The sequence below is a fragment of the Vombatus ursinus genome, unplaced genomic scaffold (assembly GCF_900497805.2).
Source record: "Vombatus ursinus unplaced genomic scaffold, bare-nosed wombat genome assembly UNPS02014798.1, whole genome shotgun sequence".
Lineage (NCBI taxonomy): Eukaryota > Metazoa > Chordata > Mammalia > Diprotodontia > Vombatidae > Vombatus > Vombatus ursinus.
Window position 1 is genome coordinate 3957587 of NW_020954576.1, and position 22631 is coordinate 3980217.

Genomic DNA, 22631 nt, shown 5'->3' on the forward strand with positions numbered 1-22631 from the left:
TTAACTGGTTGTAGCGTTGCTTTTATAATCTAGATCTCCTAATTTGTATTTTGTACCTATGACCCAAAGAGAACTCTTCTCTACTCATCATCTTACGTTAAGTTACTTAGACGTCTAAGTTATAGTCTCTGACCTCATCATGATAATCCTAGTTGGGACTTTTAGTTGGGATACAGTGTTAATAGTGTAATTTCCCCTAAGCTGGATACTTTACAGAGCTAGATGATACCAGTCTAAGGGGTGACTGGGTGGGGTCAGGGAGCTAATTAATGCAGACTCTAGAGTGAACCCAGCTTCTAAGGAAAATAAAACTGGGGAGCCAAGTTGACTGAATTAGTCAGATCACATGCAGCTTAAACTGTTCTGTGGTGGTCAATTTTTTTCTTCCTAGGTTGGAACCTTTTTTGATTTTGTTTTCAGTTGTGATGGCACAGTAAAATGTAAGCTCCTTGAGGACAGATTACCTGCTTTTTCGATTTGTAACTCCAGTGCTTCACATATAGTAAGCACTTAATCTATGGTTTTTTATTCATTCCTTCTATTTTGTATTTGTATCCCCAGCACTTAGCTCAGTGCCTAGCTAAGATAGAGACTTAATAAATGCTGGTTGATTGATGAATTAGTATAATAACTTTTGGTTTTCAATTTAGCTTCCTTTATTAATCGTTAGCACTTTTTAAGATCTTCTTTTAGATTGCTGGTAAGAACATGAGTTTATTTTCTCCTCTTGAAGAATCAGCTCACAAGTAAATGTGTGACTTTTAATCATTGTTTTGCCTTTTTTATTTTTTTTTGTAAAGTAGTCTTTGCATTGCTTCCCTGGGGTTTCTTGACATTGCTTGTTCTTCCTTCTCCTTCCTCCTGGAGTACTCCTCAAACTTTGCTGGCTCTTCATCCAGGTCACACTTAACTTCGAGTGTGCCGCCAAGCCTGTCCTGGGCCCTTTTCTTGCTCTATACTGTCTGTTATCTCCTCTGCTCCCATGGGTTCAATTATCCCTATGGAGATTATTTCAGATCTGTATTTCCTACTATAGTTTCTTATCTGAGCTCTGGTCCTATATGTTCAATCTGGATGTATCATTGGCATCTAAAACTCAACATGTCCAAAATAGAACTTATTATCTTTTCCCCAAAACTCTCCCCTCTCATTCTACTAGATTCTCAACTTCAGGGTTCACTTCTACTCCTCACTCTCACTCTACATAAACAATCAATTGCTAAATCTTGTCATTTCTAACTTAGTAATATCATTCCTGTGTGATCTCTAGTCTACACTGGACTATTGCAGTAACCTTCTGGTTGATCTGCTTTATGTCTCTTCCCACTCTGGTTCATCCACCGTGCATCTGCCAAAGGGATTTTCACATAGGTCTGACCATGTCACTCCTTAAGCATTGATGGCCCCTTTCTACTTCCAGGATCAAATATTAATTAAGTCTTTGGTTTGGCACTAAGATCTTCATAAACTGGCCCCTTCCTACTATTTATTTCAATCTTACTCCTCTCTATTCACTCTATGGTCCAGTGACACCACTTCCTTGCTGTTTTTTGCACATGATGACTTTCCCCGGCTGTCCCCATTCCTAGAATGTTTTCCCTCTTCACCTCCACCTCTTGACATCTCTGACTTCTTTCAAAATTCAGTTCAAATGCTACCCTCTTCAGGAGGCCTTACCAGTCCCCGCTATCATTGAAGCCATCTCCTCTAAAATTACCTCTTTTCTACTCTGTACATATTGTATGTGTACCTATTCATTAACAGATTGTCTCCCCCATTAGTGTATATGTTTCTTAAGGGCAAGGACTGTGTTTATACTTTTGCTTCGGTTTTATCTCAGTACTTAGCCAAATGTCTGGCATATAATAAATGATTAATAATCAGATATCAGGTATTGATTGATTGATAGTGCCTCACATATGGTGGCTCAAAAGTTTGCTTTTATGATGCTTTTCTTCCCCCATTGATTTTTGTAGATAACATTGCCACTGCTTAAGACCTTACAGTCAACTTTGATTCTATTTCCCTTTCCACCCGTCTATTTGGCAAGTCCTTTCGGGGTTGGCAGTCTCTCTCTAATATGTCCCCTACTTTCCACTCTCACTGCAACAGCTCTGGTTCTCACCTAAATTATTGCCTACCAATCTCTTTGCCCTCATTCAATCTGCCTTTCATTCCACTAACACAGTAATCCTCCTGTGAGAGCACGGAACATTGAAGCTTAAAAGAACCTTAGAGATCATGTAGTCTAACAAATGTGGAAAACTTAACCCTAATCACATCACTGCTCTGGGCCCAGCTCTTTCCTGGCACTCCATTGCCTACTCCCAATAAAATATAAACTCCTTGTCCTGGTTTTCAGGGTTCTCCACAATCTACCCTCTATAGCCTTAGTTCATACTATTTCCCTTCACATACTTTATTTATGTCCTGACTAAATTAAAATTACTCTTTCTCCGGTTATTTTGCCATTTCATTCAACCAGCATTTATTAGGCTATTGCTATGTAGCAGGAACTGCAAGGCACTGGAGACAGACAGAAAAGAAAAAAAAGAAACAGTCCCTTCTTCAAGGAGCTAACATTATATCAATCAGTAAACATTCATAAAGCACCTACTATGTGCCGGGCATTGTGCTAAGCAGGGATACAAAAGGAGGTAAAAGATAATGTCTGCCCTCAAGAAACTTACAGGACACAACCTGCAAACAAATAGATACAAATCAAGCTATATATATAGGATAAAAAAGGCACTAGAATTAAGAGGAGTTAGGGAAGGCTTCCTGTAGCAGGTGGGATTGGAGTTGGGATTAAATGAAGGCAAGATGTCAATAGTTGGAGGAGAGGAGAGAGAATATTCCAAACATGGAAGACAAATGCTTAGAGATGGATTGACTTGTTCATGGAACAACCAACCAGGAGGCCAATGTCACTGTATCACATAGTATGTGTGAGGAAGTAAGGTAGAAAAAGATTGGAAAGGTAGGAGGTGAGCCTTTTTTATTTGATCCTGGAGGCAATAGGGAGCCACTGGAGTATGAGTGTGAGATGATTAGACCTGTATTTTAGGAAAATCACTTTAGTGGTGGAATAGAGGATGGATTGGAGTAGAGACTTCAAACAGGCAAACCCACCAGCAGGCTATTGCAATAGTCCAGGAGTGAGGTGATAAGGTCCAACACTAGAGATGTGTTCAGGAGATGTTGCATAGGTGAAGAATGGGTATGCAGATAAGTAAATATAAATTATATACAAATTCATTTTATTGAGATTTCCCCCAGTAACCAAGGAAGTGAGGATAGAATAGCAATTGAGCTGAACCTTGAGAAAACCTAGTGTGAAAAGGAACGTTCTAGGGTTCTATGGTCAGGGAAAATCTGTACAAATCTTTTCCCAGCTCTATTACCTTTGTTTATGTTATCCATAGTACTTGGATACTCTATTTAAACCTTCTTCGCCTTTCCTGAAGCTCTAAATCAGGTGCCATATCTTGAACAAAGCCTTCTGTAATCCACGATACTCCTCACCTCCAGCTGAAAGTCATTCTTCTTTCTCATGTCTTTTGTGTGTATGTTATTGAGTTCTTTCAGTCATGTCTGACTCTTGGTGACCCCATTTGGGGTTTTCATGGCAAAGATACTGGAGTGGTTTGCCATTTCCTTCTCCAGCTCATTTTACAGATGAGGAAACTGAGGCAAACAGGGTTAAGTGCCTTACCCAGAGTCACGCAGCTAGTGTCTGAAGTCAGATTTGAACTCAGGAAGAGTCTTCTGACACCAGGCTCTATACTCTATTTATTGTGCCCCCTAGCGCCCTATATATTTCCATGACTATTTTGCAAGTATTAAAGAGCTGAAACTTTGTTGTAACAATAGACACTTCCCAACAAACCTTACAAAGTAAATTATCCAGAACATTTAAGTAAAACCTGCTAATAATTGCTCATTTGTAACTAATAGCACATGTCACTTTCTACTTTTGTAGTTTATTGTTAACATAATGGAAGAATGTGTCTCTTTTGAGCCTCCTTAAGTTTCTTATGTCATTTTGTCTCCATTTGCCCTCTACACTTCATTTCTTCCTTATATACTTCCCTTTTCTTCCCTCCCTCCCCCCAATAAATTATAAATTCCTTGGGAGTGAGATTATCATCTCTATCTGTATATCCCCCGTATCTGGCACGAAGCCTTGCACACATTAGACTTTTAATGGATTTTTTAAAAACTGGATGATATATCAGCATCTCTCGGAGCCATCTGTGCTAAAAGCCCTTTAGGTAGAGTTTGTTTTAAACTAGAATAAACTGTGAACCTTATTATTTGTCTCCTCATTTTATTGATGAGAAAACATGAGGTCAGGGACTTACTTAAGGTCACATAACTAGTTAACAACAAGATTGGGACTCAAGACTAACTCTCATTTCAATAATACTCTTTCAGCCAAACTTCTTTGGTATAATAATGGGTACTCTAAAAACAGGTAGCATATGGCTCCAAAAGATGGTTACTAAGGGATGCCATATATAATGCCTTAGGAAGCAAGGTGATGTTAATTTGTCAGCATAATCTCTGTTCCTATGCAGAAAAAGACATTTAATAATAGAATCAAAGAGTATGAGGAAACCAAGAAGTTGTTTTTGTATATATTCAGATAGAAGATTTATCTTATTCTATACTGAAAGCAGTTTAATATTAAGATGAATAGATAAAATACTGAACCCAAATTAAGTTGAATTTTTAGCTTAACTATTTGACTTAAGTTGCCTCCTCTCTCCTCCAGCCCCTATCAGTTGACTAGAAAATAAACCAATATACAATTCTCAGACCCTTGGTCCCATAGTAAAACTTGTCTCAATTTAAAAAAAAAACCTTCTTAGTTATTTTTTCTGGTGGTATTAGTGGATTGGTACTGCCCCATGCACACTTTTATCCTGTGTCCTTTCTAATCAACTGTATGGATGCTCATTCTAAAGGTGCAGAGAGAGCAGGGAAGTATTGGTTGAATTCTATGTAACTCCTGTCTGTTTCCTCCCATAATTTAACCACAGGGGATTCGTCCAGTATGTAAAAGATCTTTATTTTCCTTTGACATCATGTAGATACCACTGGAAAGCTCTCCAACAATTATCCTTCACCTTCACCATATGAGCAGCCCATTTTAAAAATATGTATTACTCTGATGGCATCCTTTTCTCCAGTTCTTTGCCATTCCTTATTTGTTGTGTTACAACTTGCTTACACTCATCTTGAGCCCATCTTTAACTTTCTGTATGATAATCAATGTGAATTTTTCAGAGACTGAAATGTTATATGACTTGCAGGCATGTAATAACAGTAGAATATTGGTGTATTTTAAAAAAATAGACCTTCTACCCTCACTTCTTTGTAAAGGTAGTTGTGGAATACTGCAGATAATATCGGACTTTTTTGATGTTTTGATTTGTTTTGCTGAACTTTTTTCCTACTTTTTATTATAAAAGATGGCTCTTTGGTAGATATAAGGGAAAGAATTGGAATAAAAGCAAAAGATATCAGTAAAAATTATTTTAAAACAACAAAAAGAGAGGCCTTCATCTCAGGGAGAAATTTGGAGTCATTAATGGAGTTCTTCAATTTTCTCTAGGCAGTCTAACCTGTATTCTTAATTCTAAATACAACTCATTTTCCATTTACAGTGTTTGTCCAAGATAAATAGATAAGCTCTATAGGTTGTCCATCCAACTGCATGGCATAGTCTATACGATAGTCATTTTTTATCCTCTTGGTTTTTCCTGAGTGGCTTGTTAGGACAAACTCTTCTCAGTGGTTATGGATCTTGTCCAGGAGACTGTGCAGTGTTTTGGGGCTTGCTCTAACTAGCACAATATCATCTGTAGACAAGTATCTGGAGGACTTCATCTGTAGAGAATCCCTTTTCAACTTTGACTCTTCACTGGAACTCCCACATGACACTGGTAAATACCTTTGGCAAACATGCTTCCATTTTTATGCCTTACTTGATAATCAGATCATCAGACAATCTTATTTCTGTTATATCTTCCATTGAGTCTTGTAATTTTGAAATACCTGCCAGGAACCTTTTGGAAGAAAACCTTCAAGGCTTCATCTTTACTGAAGCAAAAGTTTTTTAGTCAACAAACAATGGAATCTTGTCTTCTGTAGAGCTTTTGGTCAGTTGTATAATAGTAGAGACGTGGTTTACTGTGGACTTTCACTTGCAAAAAGTCTGCTTGTTCCTATTAATGCCCTCTTCTAGGATGTGTTTGCGTCAGGGTCTGACTGTGGGTGCTTTCCTTGTTTTTCCACATCAGTGACTCAGCTGAGCTCCTCCTTTACCCCACAAGGGGAGGCAGGCACTGATTCTCCCCATTCACTCAAAGGAAAGAGAGAGCAACAGAAGTCAGAAGAAGATATGGACAGCTCAGTATTGTGGCAGAAAGAACTAGAGGGAGGAAAACTTCCATTTCTGAGGAAAAGGGGACTGGGAATGCAGCTGGGTTTATTCTGGTCAGGCATCCAGCCCCCTTCTCATGCCCCTGCAAACCTCCTCCCTCCACTCAGGTTAAAGGAGAGTAGGGATCTGTGCAAGCGGTAAAAGGGGGAAGACCTAAGAGTAAAGAAGAAAATCAGAGATTGGTGCCTGGAAACACAAAAAGAAGGCAAAAATACCAAAGGGTCACAGTAGAGAAAGCTGAAGTAAATTGATCATAAGCTGATAAGCCAATGGAAAGGCGCATAAGGACAGAATGAGAATGAATAAAAATGTGAAAAAGAGACCAAAACACTTTAAACAAGTATACTATGAAAGGAAGGGAACCGTAATTCCCCAGTCAAAATGAGAATCCTGTAGTTTTTCCAGAGATCATGGAACAACAGGAAGAAGTTCCAGAATAGGTCACAAGAGAAAGCGAATTTCTTTTAAAACAAGATATTAGGAAGGAAATTTGATTGGAAATCATAGCTCTGAATGCAGAATTTTTAAAACAAACAGCAGGACAGAAAAAAATGAAAACATGATGAGTTGAAATTCAGGGAAAGAAAATAAAATTTGGCCCACAAAAATACTACAAAAATTTGGCAGAAGAAAAGCAAAGGGCAACATTTAAAAAACAAAACAAAACACCATGAATTCCATATAAGCGAAAGCAACTCACCTTGAAGACTTGATGTGCAGAATTAACCTAAGGGTCATAGCTCTTCTCTAGAAGAACATAAAAGAACCTATATATACTGTAGAAAATAACACAAGGTTGTTCAGAACTTTTAAATAGAAGCTGCAAAATAATGATCTTTTGGGTCCACAGATCCAACAGAAGAAAAATTCCATGCTGAAACACTAAAAAATGTAGTGGTTAAGTTTGACAATCCCAGTAACATAAGAGGATTTAAGCAACCGGGAGAACTTTAAATGTGAAAGAACCTAAATTTGATTAACGCAATATCACTCCATAGTCATGAGAAATCAGAGGAAGAATGGAATAAGATAGCCTAAAAATGAAAAGAGTGCATGCTGCAATCCATAATATATCCTGAAAAACTGATCCCTAATCATCTATGTAAAATGGACCATTAACTTAAAAAAGCCTTTTGAAATATTCCTGTAAAAATAAACCCAGAAGTAAACAGAATGTTCCAATTGCACACATATTCCAAAGAGAAGTAAGAGAAAGGTAAATTAGAGGAGTGAAAAAATAAAGACACTGTTCATCAACAAACAAAAAGGACCTACAGGACTAAGGAATCAGGAGTTCGGAAGTAAAAAAGTGCGACTCCATAGACTAAATCCTACAAATTTTATGCCTTATGGAGGAGGCAAAAGTATAAATTACATGTTTTAGGAAGGTGGAATGGGAGTTGCAGTCCTCCTCCCTCCAAGTCCATAGTGAAGAAATTAATATTTCTTTAATCTTTCAACTGGTGTAGGAAGGTACAGAACAATTAAATAAAAGCAATAAAGAGGATGAGTTGGACTAGGGGAAAGAAAGATAAGTATGCCCCTAAACTGTATCATTGGGAAAGAAACCAAAAGCTTATAATGAGTTTCATCTGAGGGAAAATAGGCATGCTAAGAGAGATGTATGAGTCTCCAAGAGCAACCAGTACAGTAGGGAGTATATAGAACCAGAGAGAAGATAATCAGACCTTAGGAGTAGAGTGCACGTTTCAAGGGTAAGCGTCAAAACCAGGCCTTATAATTTAGGATACAGAATGATTCTTACCATGCCACATTGTTTCTTTCATGAACTAATGTTTCTAAGAGTGAGACAGCAAAAAATAGAGAGGATATGAGGTAAGCTCTACAAATGGAATAGAGGGAGGTTAAACTTGATACTTCAGAAACTCTACCTACATGAGAAACACAATAAAAAAAAAAGAATAAGTAAAGGTATGTAGCACATGCAACAGAATAGAATTCAGGGTAGATTAGAAGGGAAAAGAAATAAGGAAGGTAAAGCAAAGGAAAACTTCTTAGAAAAGGATATAGCAAAAGAATGGTAGTTAAAATAAGAGGAGAAAAAGGAAAGGCTTTGAAACTCATATTTAAATGGGTCAAAAAGAAAATTTTAAAAGGGGAAGAAATAAATAAAAGAGAAAAATAACAATTTAAGTAAATTCAAGGAACTTAGGATGGGGCAGAACTTTGTAAGAATTTATGGAAATAGAATAGCATCAAAGAAGTATGAGCAAAAATTAATCCCAGAGAAAAATTATTAACTTAAAAGAAGAGCATGCTTTTAAAAAATAAAAAGAAAATGAAGTAAAATACAAAGTTAATAACCTTAAGTATTTTATTGGGTTAAGCAAGCCAATAAAATAAGCTTTGTGGAATTAACAAGAAACTCTCCCCCCGCCACAAATTGCTACATACAAGAAAAAATGCAGAAAGAAATGAAAATAAGAGGCTTTAACAGAATTTACTATGCATTAGGTAACTAAAAAAACTTAAATTAACTTATGCAGAGTGATGTAAAGAGAATCAGGAAAACAATATATGCAATGTATAGCAATATAAATGGAAAGAAGAAAAAAGAAAATGTATTAAAATCTAAAATATGGCTAAACTTGGCCTAGGGAAAAAAAAACAAACATGTACCACCACCACTATTCCCCCTTCTTTGCAAGAGAGGGGAACTTTGGATGTGGAATACCATATATACCATCATGCATTGCCAATTTGTTACTGAACTGATTTTTTTCTTCTCTTTAATTTAAAGCTTTGTTACAAAGGATGTCTCAATGGAGATGAATGTATTTGGGAATAAATGTCATATCAAAAGATAAAATTTTAAAAAGAAAAATGAGCATTTTTGTTGTTGGGACTAAGTATTTTCATGAAACAAAGTCTCTTTCAAGATACATACACATTCATCTGTGGATCTTACTTTTCTCTGGGATTAAGCCTTGAGGGGAAAATTTGTTTTGCTAGACATTGAAACTAAGAGTGTGCATGTGTGTGTATACACTCGCATGTGTCTGCAGGTGTCTGCATCCACGTGTGTTTAATTCAGTTGAAATAGGTGTGCATGGAAACAACTACAAGTAAATGGATTGTCTCTTGTTTGTGGTATTTTATTTGTCAGGTTAGTTAGAGCAACAGACTAATTGCTAGAATTTTCTAATTAAGTGCTACAGTTGGTTTACTGCCTGATCTTGAAAAAAAAAGGTCATAATTTACAGGAATTGATTTTACAGAGAATACTATTTATAATTAATTTAGGGAGAAAATCTTATCCTCTACAAATTAGCTTCCAATGGATGCAAATAGTTTTTGTTCTTGCCATTATTATTTGCACATGCCCAGTCTCTCCTGCCTACCCTGCATTTCTCTTCTGCCTCTTCTTTCACACAGGTGTCTAGTCAACTACCATTTATTAAGCACCTGCTATAGCTAGGCAGGGCAGCTAGATGAAACAGTGGACAGAGCGCTGGACCTGGAGTCAGGAAAACCTGCTTACAAATCTGGCTTCGGACACTTACTAGCTGTGTGGCTCTGGACAAGTCACTTAACCCTATTTGTCTCAGTTCTTCATCTGTAAAATGAGCTAGAGAAGGAAAAGTCAAACCACTCCAGTATCTTTGCCAGGAAAACCCCAAATGGGGTCACAACTGAACAACAACATAACTAGGAACTTTCTAAACACTAGAGATATAAAAAGGGACCAATAAAATAAAATAAAGTGCTATACTCAAGGAGTTCGCCATCTAATGGAAGAGACAATTTTCAAACAACTAAGATATATACAGGATAAATTGGGGGTAGACTCAAAGGAAGAACCCTCAGATTAAGGAGGACTGAGAAAGGTTTTTTGTGGAAGGTAGGACTTTAACTGAGACTTGAAGAAAGCCAAAAGGCAGGGTTGAGGAGGGAGAGCATCCCAGGTATGGGAGATAGCCAGTGAAAATGCTCATTTGAGAGGGGAAGTATCTTGTACAAGAAACAGTAAGGAGACCAAGGTTACTGGATTAGAGAATGTATGGAGAGGAATAAAGTGTAAGAAGACTGGAAAGTTAGGAACAAGCCAGGTTATAAAGGGCTTTAAAAGCCAAACAGAGGATTTTATATTTGATCTGGGAGGTAACATGGAACCACTGAAGTTTGTTGAATGGGTGGGAAGGTGATATAGTCAATCCTATGCTTTAGGGAGATTAATTGGACAGCTGAGTGGAAGATAGATTAGAATATGCAAAAATGAGGCAGGGATAGCAACCAGCAGGCTATTACAGCAGTCCAGGCACAAAGTGATGAGGCCTGCACCAGAGTGATTAAAGTATCAGGGGAGAGAAGAGGGCATATACAAGAGATGCTTTAGAGGTAGAAATTGACAAGACCTGAGAATTTATTGAGGAGAGCGGGGGAACTGGGGAGGTGGTGAGAGAAAATGAGATACTGAAGACACCTAGGTTGACAGCCCAAGTGACTGGGAAGATAATAGTACCATCAACAGTAATAGGGAATTTAGGAAGAGGGGAGGGTTTAGGTAGAAAGACAATGAGTTGAGTTCAATATATCTATAGGACGTAGAGTTTCAGAAATTTAATAGGCCGTTGGAGATGCAAGGCTGAAGGTCCAAGACAGAGGTTATGGGGAAGGACAAGAAGGTGATGAAAGTCATCTGCGTAGAGATGATAGTTGAAACCATGGAAGCTAATGAGATCATCAGATGAAATACAGTATAGAAAGAAAAAGGAGAGGGCCTAGTACAGAGCCTTGGAGGATACCCACAATTATTGGACACAATCTGGATGAAGGTTCAGCAAAGGATTCAGAGAAGAAACAATCAAGATAGGACGAGAACCAGAAGAAAGCAGCAGTGTTACAAAAACCTAGAGAGAAGAGAGTATGCAGGAAATGAGGGTGATTGACAGTGTCAAAGCTGCAGAGAGGTCAAAAAGGATGAGGATTGAAATCATTAATGCCTTTGGAGTGAAGTGTTTTAGTGGAATGATGCAGTTGGAAATCAGACTGCAAAGAGATAAAAGAGTGAGAAGAAAGTGGAGACTTCAGTTGTAGATGGCCTTCTGAAGGAGTTTAGCCACAAAGAGGAGAAATATAGAATTATAATTATTAGGGATGGGTAGATCAAGAGAGGAATTTTTGAGGAGGAGGAATGAGAATTGGGCATGTTTGTAAGTAACAAGGAAACAGCCAGTAGGGAGGAAATGATTGATTAGTGAGGTAGTAGGGATGATAGAGAGGACCATCTGCTGGAGAAGATTGTGGGCGTATACAGTGTCTCCTTGTATACTTACACTCATGTTTAAGAAAAAAAAAAGAATTGCATAAGTACATGGTGGGGAGGCAAAACTAGACAACAGTTCATGTGAAAAAAGATCTAGGAGTTTTAATGAACTACAAGCGCTATAAGATAAGACTAAACCACAAAAGCTAAGGTGATTTTTACTTTTATTAATATAAACATAATGAGATTATGGGGCCATTGTACTCTTGGTATAGTCAGTTTACATTTGGAATATTATATTCAGTTCTTGGTACCACATTTTATTTTTGTTTATTTTATTTTTTATTTTTTTTTTTTTTGGTGAGGCAATTGGGGTTAAGTGACTTGCCCAGGGTCATACAGCTAGTAAGTGTTATGTGTCTGAGGCCGGATTTGAACTCAGGTACTCCTGACTTCAGGGCTGGTGCTCTATCCACTGTGCCACCTAGCTGCCCCGTGGTACCACACTTTAGAAAGAATGTTGTTTAGCTGGACCAGTTTCAGAAGAAAATGAGGGAGTGAAGAAGTATTTATTAAATGTTTGCTATATTCCAGGCACTGTGCACTTTACAAATATCTCATTTAATACTCACAACAACCCTGAAAGGTAGGTGTTTTTATGATCTCCATTTTACAATTGAGAAAATTGAGGCAGTTAGAGATTAAGTGACTTGACCAGAGTCATACAGCTAGTATGTGTCTGAGGCTGTAAGCAGGTCTTCCTGACTCTGCGCCCAGTACTCTATCAACTGTGCTACCAACTGTCTCTAAGGTGACTAGATGGGTGACGAGACTTGAAGCCATGCCATGAAACCACTGAAAGGAACTATAGTCAGTCTGGAGAAAAGAAGATTTAGTGTATCACGATAGCTATCTTCATATATTCGCAGGTCTGTTAGTTAGGAGAAGTATTAGATCTGTTTGCTTGACTCCAAAGGGCAGAACTTTGAACAATGGGTAGAAGTTGTAGAGTAGTAGATTTTAGCTTGACATATTTTAGCTCCTTATGTGGTTTAAAGGAAAAAAAAAACTACATTTAAAGCTGTAAATCTTAGTTTCCCATCATTGGAGGTTTTCAAGTAGATACTAAACATTGGGCATAGGGATGGTGAGGAGTGCTGCAGATAGAAATCCTGTTCCATATAGGAGTTAGACAAAATGACTTCTGAGGTCCCTCCCTACTAAGATCCTCATCATATCTGTGTCTAGCACCACCACCACCACCACACCCCCATCCACTACTCCTTGAGTACACTAATGTTTGTCATTCTAAATCCAGCATGAGGTTGGACCTTAATTAGCAAGAGAAACTGGAAAAGTTTGTAAGCAAAGCTGAGGTAGTGCGTGAGAGGGATTATTATACATGCTTGAAAGTATTGGTTACGAGAAGGGCTTAAGATGTGTACCTTTCAGAAGAACTTGAGAAGTGTTGGTAGCAGACGGGGAGATTTGGAATTATGCCTAACTAGGAAGTTGCAGGGCTGTACTTCTTTTCAAAAATGTAGCAAGGCTTAGTTCCTGCAATGGAAAAAGCACTGTCCCTGGAGTCAAAGGGACCAAGCTTTAAATCCCAGCTCTGGGGCTTACTACTATGTGGCATTGGACAAGTCACTCAGGGGTTGGGCTGAAGCGCCTTCTAGCTCTAGATACATGATTTTGTGAATCAGTCATCATAATTCTCCACAAATTAATTCTAAGAGCAAGGATTTTCAAACAATAGCAGAAAGATCTTCTGGTTCATCTGGAAGAAGTCCGTTGTTATTTATCACTGCTACTGAGGACTACTTCCTTTTCCTCTAGCCCTCCCTTGCCAGGATTTCCAGAATGAGAAGGAGAGGAGGGAGTATGGCAGCTCTTTTCTGTTCTACTCAGAGTCTTGACTCTTAGCCTCTACCTTCCCCCTCTGCAAAACTTAGGGGATTTGAAGAGTAGCTCCTCACAAAAAGATTGCGTCCCTTCTCGTTTGTTTTTTTTTAAATAGTGATTAGCATGTACACTTAGGAAAATGACATGTATTCTAAATTCAACTATCATTAACTATAATCCTGCTCTGGGCCCTTTCTTCACTTCTAACTAGATGATGTGTGCTAGATATTCTTATCATTGTCCAATAATTAGATGTGAAAAACATTTTTACTTTTTTGAAGATGGAAAATTAACTCTACCTTTTTTTTTTTTAAAGAGACTGCTTTTTCTAAGCCTAAATCCAATACATACCAGTACTTTGCTACTATGTTAATGTTTTTACATAAATAGTACTTAATAATAAGAGAAGAAAAAGGATATTCAAGCAGTGTTTTCAGAGTAATATAATGTTGGCAGTCTTTTCCTTTTGATTTGAAATACATTTGATAGTCTGCCAAATTACTTTTTCTCTTACTTAGAGTCTAAGGAACCAGTTTTTATTTTTTCTAGATTTTTTTCCCCCCATAACCTCCTGTCTACTTTTAGGTTTTTGGAGGGATTTTGTGTGTATGTGATTTGAGTGCTAATTAGAATCTGTTCCAATCAGGAGAAATAAAAGGACTTAAAATTCAAACCACTCATATTTATTCCTTGTAAACAGTTCTAATGAAAACTTTGATGAGCAAGACTGACATTTTTGCCTAAATGGAATTTGATGGTTATCTTGCTGTGCTATCCATGGTCTTCATAATTGATATTAAAAAACAACAAAAAAAGTTAAAATGGAGATTTGTGCTGTATATGGTTTATTACCTTTCTTCTCCTTTTGGAGGTCATGAAACGAGTACGCACAGAACAGATTCAGATGGCAGTGTCCTGCTACCTCAAACGACGCCAATATGTAGATTCAGAAGGCCCCTTAAAACAAGGATTGCGGCTGTCTCAGACTCCTGAAGAGATGGCAGCTAATCTCACAGGTAATAAATAGTCTAATGGTCCAGTCTGGCTACTTTTCCCATCTTTGTCCTCTTTAATGCCATTTCTACTACTCCTAAAAGCACGTGGGGAACTGTGATGTTTCAGTACAAATTAGATTGTTCCCCTGCCCTTAGTGATGAAAACAGTTTGTTAAAGTAATTTTCATGGATCTTTTCCATTTTCCTTCTGTTGGTCATTGTTCCATTTCTGCACTTAAATGCTGTTGGGATAACTTTGCTTAATTGGATCTCTTGCCTAGCTTTCTTTAAATTGATCATATCTTACACTACTTCTCTCCATCTTATGAAATAACCTATTAGACTGAGCTCCTTAAGAGCTCCTCAGTACTTAACACAGTGCCTCAAACATAGTAGGCACTTAATACTTGTTGGCTTAATTGTCCATCGGTCTCTTCAGCACATAATAGGAGCTTATTAAATGCTTGTTGACTTAATAGTCTTGTCATCTGTTCCAAAGTGTTTTTGACCACCATTTCCTGCCACTTAGCAAATAAGCTAAATATTTGCTAGTTAAGGCACTTTCTGAGCTTATTTGGTCTTCTTGTTTTGACAATAACTTTACATTGGTTATACTTTTGTATAGTTATTATGATTAGTGTGAATTTCATTCAGTTATCTACTTCTCATTTTTTGTTGTCAGCCTATTTGTTTAAATAGTTCAGGACTGAGTTATTTCAATTGTATACCATGTCTGTCATTAGTCTCACAAAGTACTCCTCTGGTATTTCATTGTGGCTTGGAGGTGACCCTGGATTCTTAAAGTATATGTCAGTGAAACATAAGCTTTACCAGGTTCTAGCCTCTTCTGTAAAGGCATCAGATTTGGCTCAACAGTCTGAGCTTTCTGAGGACCAGCTAAGTGTGAAGAGACTCTTCACCAGAAGGCAGGCCACTTGGTAATATACCATAACAACCCATGAAAAAAGAATACAAAATGGCCTTTATTCTTGTACTGCCTCTTTTGCTTTTGCAGAAGGAAAAAAAATCTGGCAAAGGTTGCTGAGAATCGTGCAAATTTTAGAGACCATGTATAAATTTACTTCATTGTTGCTCAATCATTCAACCATGTCCAGCTCTTCGTGACCCTTTTTTGGGTTTTCTTAGCAAAGACACTAGAGTGGTTTGCAATTTCTTTCTCCAGTGGATTAAGGCAAATAGAAGTTAAGTGACTTGCCCAGGGTTACACAGATAGTGATGTCAGAGGCAGGATTTGAACTTAGGTCTTCCCAACTCTCTATCCACTGAGCCATCTAGCTGCCTAAAAAATCTACTTTGACTAGTATGCTAAATGTGAGATTCTTGAACCATGATCAAATGGACATATTATTGAAGGAGCTGAATTATGTCAGTCTTGACATTATTTCTATAAATGAAACTAGAAGAAAGAAACACTGCAGCTAAATGGAAGAAATATCTCCAAGATACTGCTCAAAGAGGCCAAAGAAAGGAGTTGATGGAATTTTATCATACTTTAAAAGGAAAAGAAACAATATTTCATGAGCTATTTAGTCATCTTATTGTTGTAGTACTGATAAGTATTTGCAAAAAGACCATTATTAAAATAATTGCAGTTTATGTACCAACAGTGGTTGCTGAGGATGAAAAGGTAGAACAGTTCTAAAAGGAATACAACCTTTCTTCCTCCCCTTCTCTCAGATTAAATCCACATACATTCTCATATTCTGGTGACTTCTGTGCAAAGGTGGAAAAGGGTAAGGATGATGAGAGGTGCATGGTTTAGGAGGAATAAGTGAGAGAAAGACTTGCAGACAAGACAAAATCTTACACCTTTATATCATGAACACTTTTTTGAGAAAAAATAATTTAACAGACAGGAGAAGACTTGTTAATGATATGACAGTTTTCCCAGAATCAGCTGTCTGTGTAGAAGACAGAATAATCATTTTATACACGTGTAAAGCAAGGGATGCCTACTGATGTAAATTCACCAGTGACTTAGAAGTAGATTCCTACTTTTTAGTACTTCCTACAGACTCAGATGCTTGTTTACTAAATTATATCAGCACCAAAACTTAGATTCTGGGACTTAATTCCTTATGTGTATCCTCATGTTAGACATTTTCATATTTAGAAGAATAATCATATTCCAAAGGAAATTTGGTTTTAGCTAAGTAACTCCTTTTGCCCTTTGAAATTTGGAAATATTTAAACTAAAGTTAATAATATATTGGTATTCAGGTGACAATCTATAGTTTTATTGTACCTTTTAGAAAGGGATAGATTCACTTCAGATGAACAAGTAGAGTAGGAAAACATTGCTCTTATTGACATAGTTTTGTTTTTGTTTAAAGTATTGTCTTAAAATACAGCACGACTGAAAACGTTCTCAAGGCAGGTGGAACATCAGGCACATAACTGTAAATATCTTCAAATATTTGAAATGCTAATAGCAGATGAATTAATAAACTAGACATGTTACTATTCTTGGAAGAGAGTCATTATCTTTTTAAAACATTATTTTATTTTATTTACCTTGATTGTTTTGTTTTATTGTAGAGTAATAGAGAAACTCTTAGGAACAAATCTGTAATAGAAAGATCGTGAAATGGTACGTGGTTTCACAGGTTCCTGCAGGTATTAGAAAAACGTATTATAAACGTATAATATGTTGACCTTTTTGATGTTTCCAGTTTGGTCTTGTGGTTAATTTTAACACTGCCCAGTGCTTAGATGGTTAGTAATTGTAATTCTTTGATTATTTTTGATGGATGTTTGTCTTCTTCCCTAGTCCAGTCAGAGTCTGGTTGTGCCAACATAGTGTCTGCAGCCCCCTGCCAGGCTGAGCCTCAGCAATATGAAGTACAGTTTGGAAGATTACGGAATTTTCTCACTGGTGAGTACTTGTCTGGAATCACTTCTTTTTATGCAAATTTGAACCATGTTTTTGATACTTCAAAATAAATCCACCGATTTGACAAAAAGACATGGGAAAATAAAGAACAAAGGACTGGGAAGTCTAGCAGCCTGTACTTTAGTCCTGGCTTTACCACTCTCTAGCTTTGTGGCCTTGTATTAGTCGTCTGACTTCCCTAAACCCTTTGTTTTCCCAGGTATAAAATGAGGATAGAGGGCAAGGTGATGGTGATTAGACGAAGATCCTGCCAAACTCTATGATTCTCAACTTAAATTTAATTGAAAAGAAATTATATGGGAAATCTTGGGATCCTACTTATCAAAGTAGTCAAAGAAGTGTAAAGCGAGGTTCCTATCAGCGAAGAGGTTATATTATAGTTGGTTGGAGATTACATATTCCCTAAGATACTTGGGAGACAAGATGGGAATATTTCATGTTTTGGCCTCATGGTGTTAATTAGTTTCTTATTTGAATAATATCTGACTAAAATGTGTGTGGGTATATTTAAATTGCAAGTGAATGTGAGGGACCACAAGTTATATAACCACGTTACCATAATTTTAATTTTTAATTCATATGTGACCTCATAATAGAAAAGGTAGTTGGTAACTTAAAGACAGTGTAGTACAATGGAAAGATGCTGGATTTGGAGCCAAGGGATCTGCATTCAGATCCCAGTTCTGCCACCTGTATGACCTGGGGCAAGTCACTCAACTCTCTAGGAGTCAGTTTTCTCATCTGTAAAATGGTCTAGACCAGCCATTTAAGGTCCCTTCCAGTTTTAAATCAGTGATCCTTTGGATAGGAATAAATGATTTAAAAAAAAAAACCAACATAGAAAGTGAATGTCATAAGAAAAAATATCAAGAGATTCAGAGTGAGTTACATACTGTAAATGTGGCATGTTACTGAAAAGCAGGATACTGGGATTCATTAGTAGAAGTGTGACAGGTCCAAGTTATGAGCTAATTCTTCATTATGCTTACTGTTGTCCAGATCATTTACAGAATACCATCCTTATTCAAACAGTATCATAATGTTAGCATTGGAAGGTACTTTAATAATGACCATCTAACCCCTTTGTCTTACTGATGAAGGAACTGAGCCTCAGAAAGGTCAAGGGACTTGGCCCAAGGTCACACCCAAACCGTTTCTTGAACCCAGCTGCCCCTAAATCCTAGTCCTGTGCACCCATACCCCAAAGACTCAGGGGACATAGTAATATTAGAGAAGTTTTGCAAAGAATTTTGTTTGCCACAGAAAGTTTTGAAAAACAGCGCTTTTTATATTTTGTGGGAAGAAAAATATACTATTAAAATATTTAACTATATAAATGGTAGGTGCTTAGGAATGATGATAAACTGCTTTCTACCTCAGCTGAGAACAGAAAAGGATGAAATTGGTTTTTATTTAAGAATTTGCCTAGCTGCTTGCTTTGGTTTATAAAGATGATTGTGCTGCCTCTTTCCTTAAAAGAGAGAAATATTTATCTCTCCCACATAATATAGATGTAGTTGTAGTCTTCCCTAATATGGGGGTAGGTGTAAAGGATAAGGGACAAAAGAATGCTTCTTCCCAACCCAGATTAGATGATCTCCCACCACTCTGCCCTCAGCTATACCGAGGTTGCAGTGTTCATGCAGAAACTGAAAAACAGAAGGAGGTGGCCAGGGATGGTAAGGAACAGGATCTAAGGAGAAGGATGTCAGTTATTTAAATGTGTAGGTCTTAAGAAATAAGGACTTTTTAAAAGTAATCCTATCACAGACAAACTAGAACTTTTTAAGTACCTTTCATCATGTTCAACTACATCTTTAATATTTTAAATATGAATTTAATTGTAATAATGTATACTTTTTTGGTGGTGGGGGGAGCTAATGTACTCATGACCATGGGGAGGCTCTTGGTAGGTCAGCATGGTTTGTTTCCCATTATTACTGAAACTTAGATGTGATTAAGTGCTATTATATACTAGACTTTCATAGCTTTATTTTTTGTTGAGGATTTTTTCAGCTGACACCTGCTTTTTCCTGAACATTGTACTCTACTTTAAAGTCACCAAATAGCTAATAGTAGCCAAATCAAAAGTTTAAATGAATTTGCTATTCCTCTACATGTCTTCTCACTTTCACATTCCTAGAAAAAAAAATTGGCTACTACCTCTGCTGCCTAACCACCCACTTATTTCTCAGTCCCTGAAATTTGGCTTCTGATTCTGTGAATCAAACTGAAATTGCCCTCTTCAAGGTTATAAGCAGCCTCTTAAGTCCTAAGTTTTATGGCCTTTTTTCAGTCAGTGTTCTCCTTGACTTCTCTGCAGCTTTTGATACTGTTGGCCACATCTCATTCCTAGGTATTCTCCCCTGTCCTGGCTTCTGTGATGCTGCACTCCCCTAGTTCTTCAAACTGTCTGTTAATTCTGTGTCCTTTGCTGGATCATAATCCATCTCCTAAACCTTAGCATAGGAGTTTGCTGGCATTATCCTGAGTCTTCTCCTCTTCTCTGCATGTGCTATCTTAGAGACCTGATCCAGGTTTACTAGTATACTAGCAAACTCCCACAGACTTAGTATTATCTCTATTCAGATAACTTCCAAATCTGTATATTCATCTGTAATCTCTCCTAAATTCCAGTCCTTTATCATCACCTCTCTGTGGGTTTTCTCCCCTTTTATGTCCTGTAGGCATCTAGAACTCAACATATCTAAAACATATCTTCCTCTCTAAACCTACTCTTCCTTAAAAACTTCCTTATTTTTCTTAAAGGTACCACCATTCTCCCAGTCACCTAAGTTCATTTTCATCCTTAATCATTGGCTATGGGTGGTCAGGGAAAGAGGGAAGAGTCATTTGTCACCATGGCTCATCTCTTCTACCTCCACAGCATCATTTGCATCCATCTCTTTACTCTCACAGCCACTATACTCATTCAGCTCCTCATTACTTACAACTTGAACTATTTTAATAGCTTTATGGTTGACCTTCCTATTTCCAATCTCACCTCTCTCCATTTCATTCTCTATCTAGCTTCTAAAATAATCTTCCTAAGTCTAACTGTCTCACCCCATTGTCTCCAGGATAAAATGCAAACTCTTTAGCCTGGTATTTAAAGTCCCCTGTAGTATGCTTCCCATTTGCCTTTTTAGCATTATTTCATAGTACTCCCTTTCATAAGCTGTACATTTTAGCCAAACTAGACTAGTAGCTGCTGCCCAAATTCAATATTCCATCTTCCATCTTTGTGCATTAGATGAATGCCTTGCCTGGAAAACCGTCCCTTCTCATCTTTACCTTTCAGAATCCTTATACTATATTAGACTGGACTTGCATGCTGTTCCCATCAAGCCTTTTCTTGTCCTTCGAATTGTTAATGCTCTCTCCTCAATCATCCTTAAACTAGAGAGATCTATATCTGTACTGGTAGATATAGAGGGATAAAGATATTATAGATGTAGATGACTTTTCTAGGCCTTAGTTTTTATCTTCTGTAAAGCTGGAAATTTAGACTTGAAGGGTTGAAAATTCCTTCAAGCTGGAAGATTCTGTCATTCTTAAATGGATTCAAATAAACATATATTAGGGCAATTGGGTGGCGCAATGGATAGAGTGTCAGGCCCAGAGTTAGGAAGACTCATCTTTCTGAGTTTAAACCTGGCCTCAGACACATCCTAGCTGTGTGACCCTGGACAAGTCACTTAACCCTGTTTGCCTCAGTTTCCTGAGCTGGAGAAGGAAATGGCAAACCACTCCAGTATCTTTGCCAAGAAAAGCCCAAATTGGGTCATGGAGAGTCAGACACGACTGAAAAATGACTTAACAAAATGCATATATTAGCATGTACAAAAAGTTGTATTGTAGCCTGCCAAGTTGTTGTTTTTGGTTTGGTTTTTTACAATGATGATGATATTGCTTTTATGAAAAGATTTGCTTTTGTTTTCATTGTAGATTCTGATTCCCAGCACAGCCATGAAGTGATGCCTCTCCTATATCCTCTCTTTGTCTACCTCCATCTTAACATGGTCCAGAATGGCCTGAAGAGCACAGTGGACAGTTTTTATAGTCGCTTCCATGGAATGTTTTTGCAGAACGCCAGCCAGAAGGATGTCATAGAGCAGCTACAGACTACTCTGACCATTCAAGACATCCTGTCCAACTTCAAGCTCCGGGCATTCCTGGATAACAAGTATGTGGTCCGCCTCCAAGAGGACAGCTACAATTACCTTATCCGCTACCTCCAAAGTGACAACAACAGTGCCCTGTGCAAAGTTCTCACCTTACACATTCATCTTGATGTGCAGCCTGCCAAGAGAACAGACTACCAGCTATATGCCAGTGGCAGCTCCTCACGAAGTGAGAGCAATGGCCTGGAGCCAGCAGATATGCCCACATCTATTTTGCAGAATGAGGCTGCTCTGGATGTCCTGCAAGAGAGCATTAAGCGAGTCAAGGATGGACCCCCTTCACTTACCACAATTTGTTTCTATGCCTTCTATAACACTGAGCAATTGCTGAATACTGCAGAAATCTCCCCAGATAACAAGCTGCTAGCTGCTGGGTTTGATAATTCCTGTGTAAAACTTTGGAGCTTGAGGTCCAAGAAGTTAAAATCAGAGCCCCATCAGGTGGATGTGTCCCGCATCCGCTTGGCTTGTGATGTTCTGGATGAAGAGGTCTGAGTAACATTTATTTTTACTTTTGCTTCTCTCAATACATTTTGGGGAATATTTAGCTAATTATAATCAGCTCTAACAACCTAGCCAAATTTTGTAGACATAGAGCTGCATTATTTGAGTTGAGTTTTGGGATAGCCGTATAATTATTGATATCAACAAAACTCTCTACTCTCTTTAGTTTTATTCATAGTCTCAGAAGTTGCTATTAAAAGTAAAAATCTTGTTTTAGGTAATATTCATATTTGCTAGAAATATCTGGTTAAATCAAATAAGATAACACATGTAAAGTGCTTTGCAAACCCTAAGGTACTATTTAAATACTATTTTTAGCTATTGTTATTAGTGTTGAAAGTGAGGGGTAGAGAAAAATTTTTTCATTAAACACATATGATAAGAAAGTTATTGTTAACATCCATTCTTACTAAATTAGCACAATTAAAGACCAATAATTATTAACAGTTGG

The 22631-nt window shown here is 37.5% G+C and overlaps 1 protein-coding gene across 2 annotated transcripts in view; it reads left to right on the forward strand.

The window, feature by feature from the left end:
• The window catches only part of LOC114049489 (TAF5-like RNA polymerase II p300/CBP-associated factor-associated factor 65 kDa subunit 5L), a 31967-nt gene that overhangs the window by 976 nt on the left and 8360 nt on the right, over positions 1-22631 (forward strand). Inside the window, exons 2-4 of one of the 2 annotated variants that reach the window (XM_027870728.1) lie at positions 14455-14599; positions 17370-17474; positions 21441-22165. In XM_027870728.1, the coding sequence (XP_027726529.1) occupies positions 14458-14599; positions 17370-17474; positions 21441-22165 (972 nt within the window). In that variant the 5' untranslated portion in view covers positions 14455-14457. Of the gene's footprint in view, positions 1-14454; positions 14600-17369; positions 17475-21440; positions 22166-22631 lie in introns of those variants that run through there. The other variant, XM_027870729.1, reaches the window with a different exon arrangement.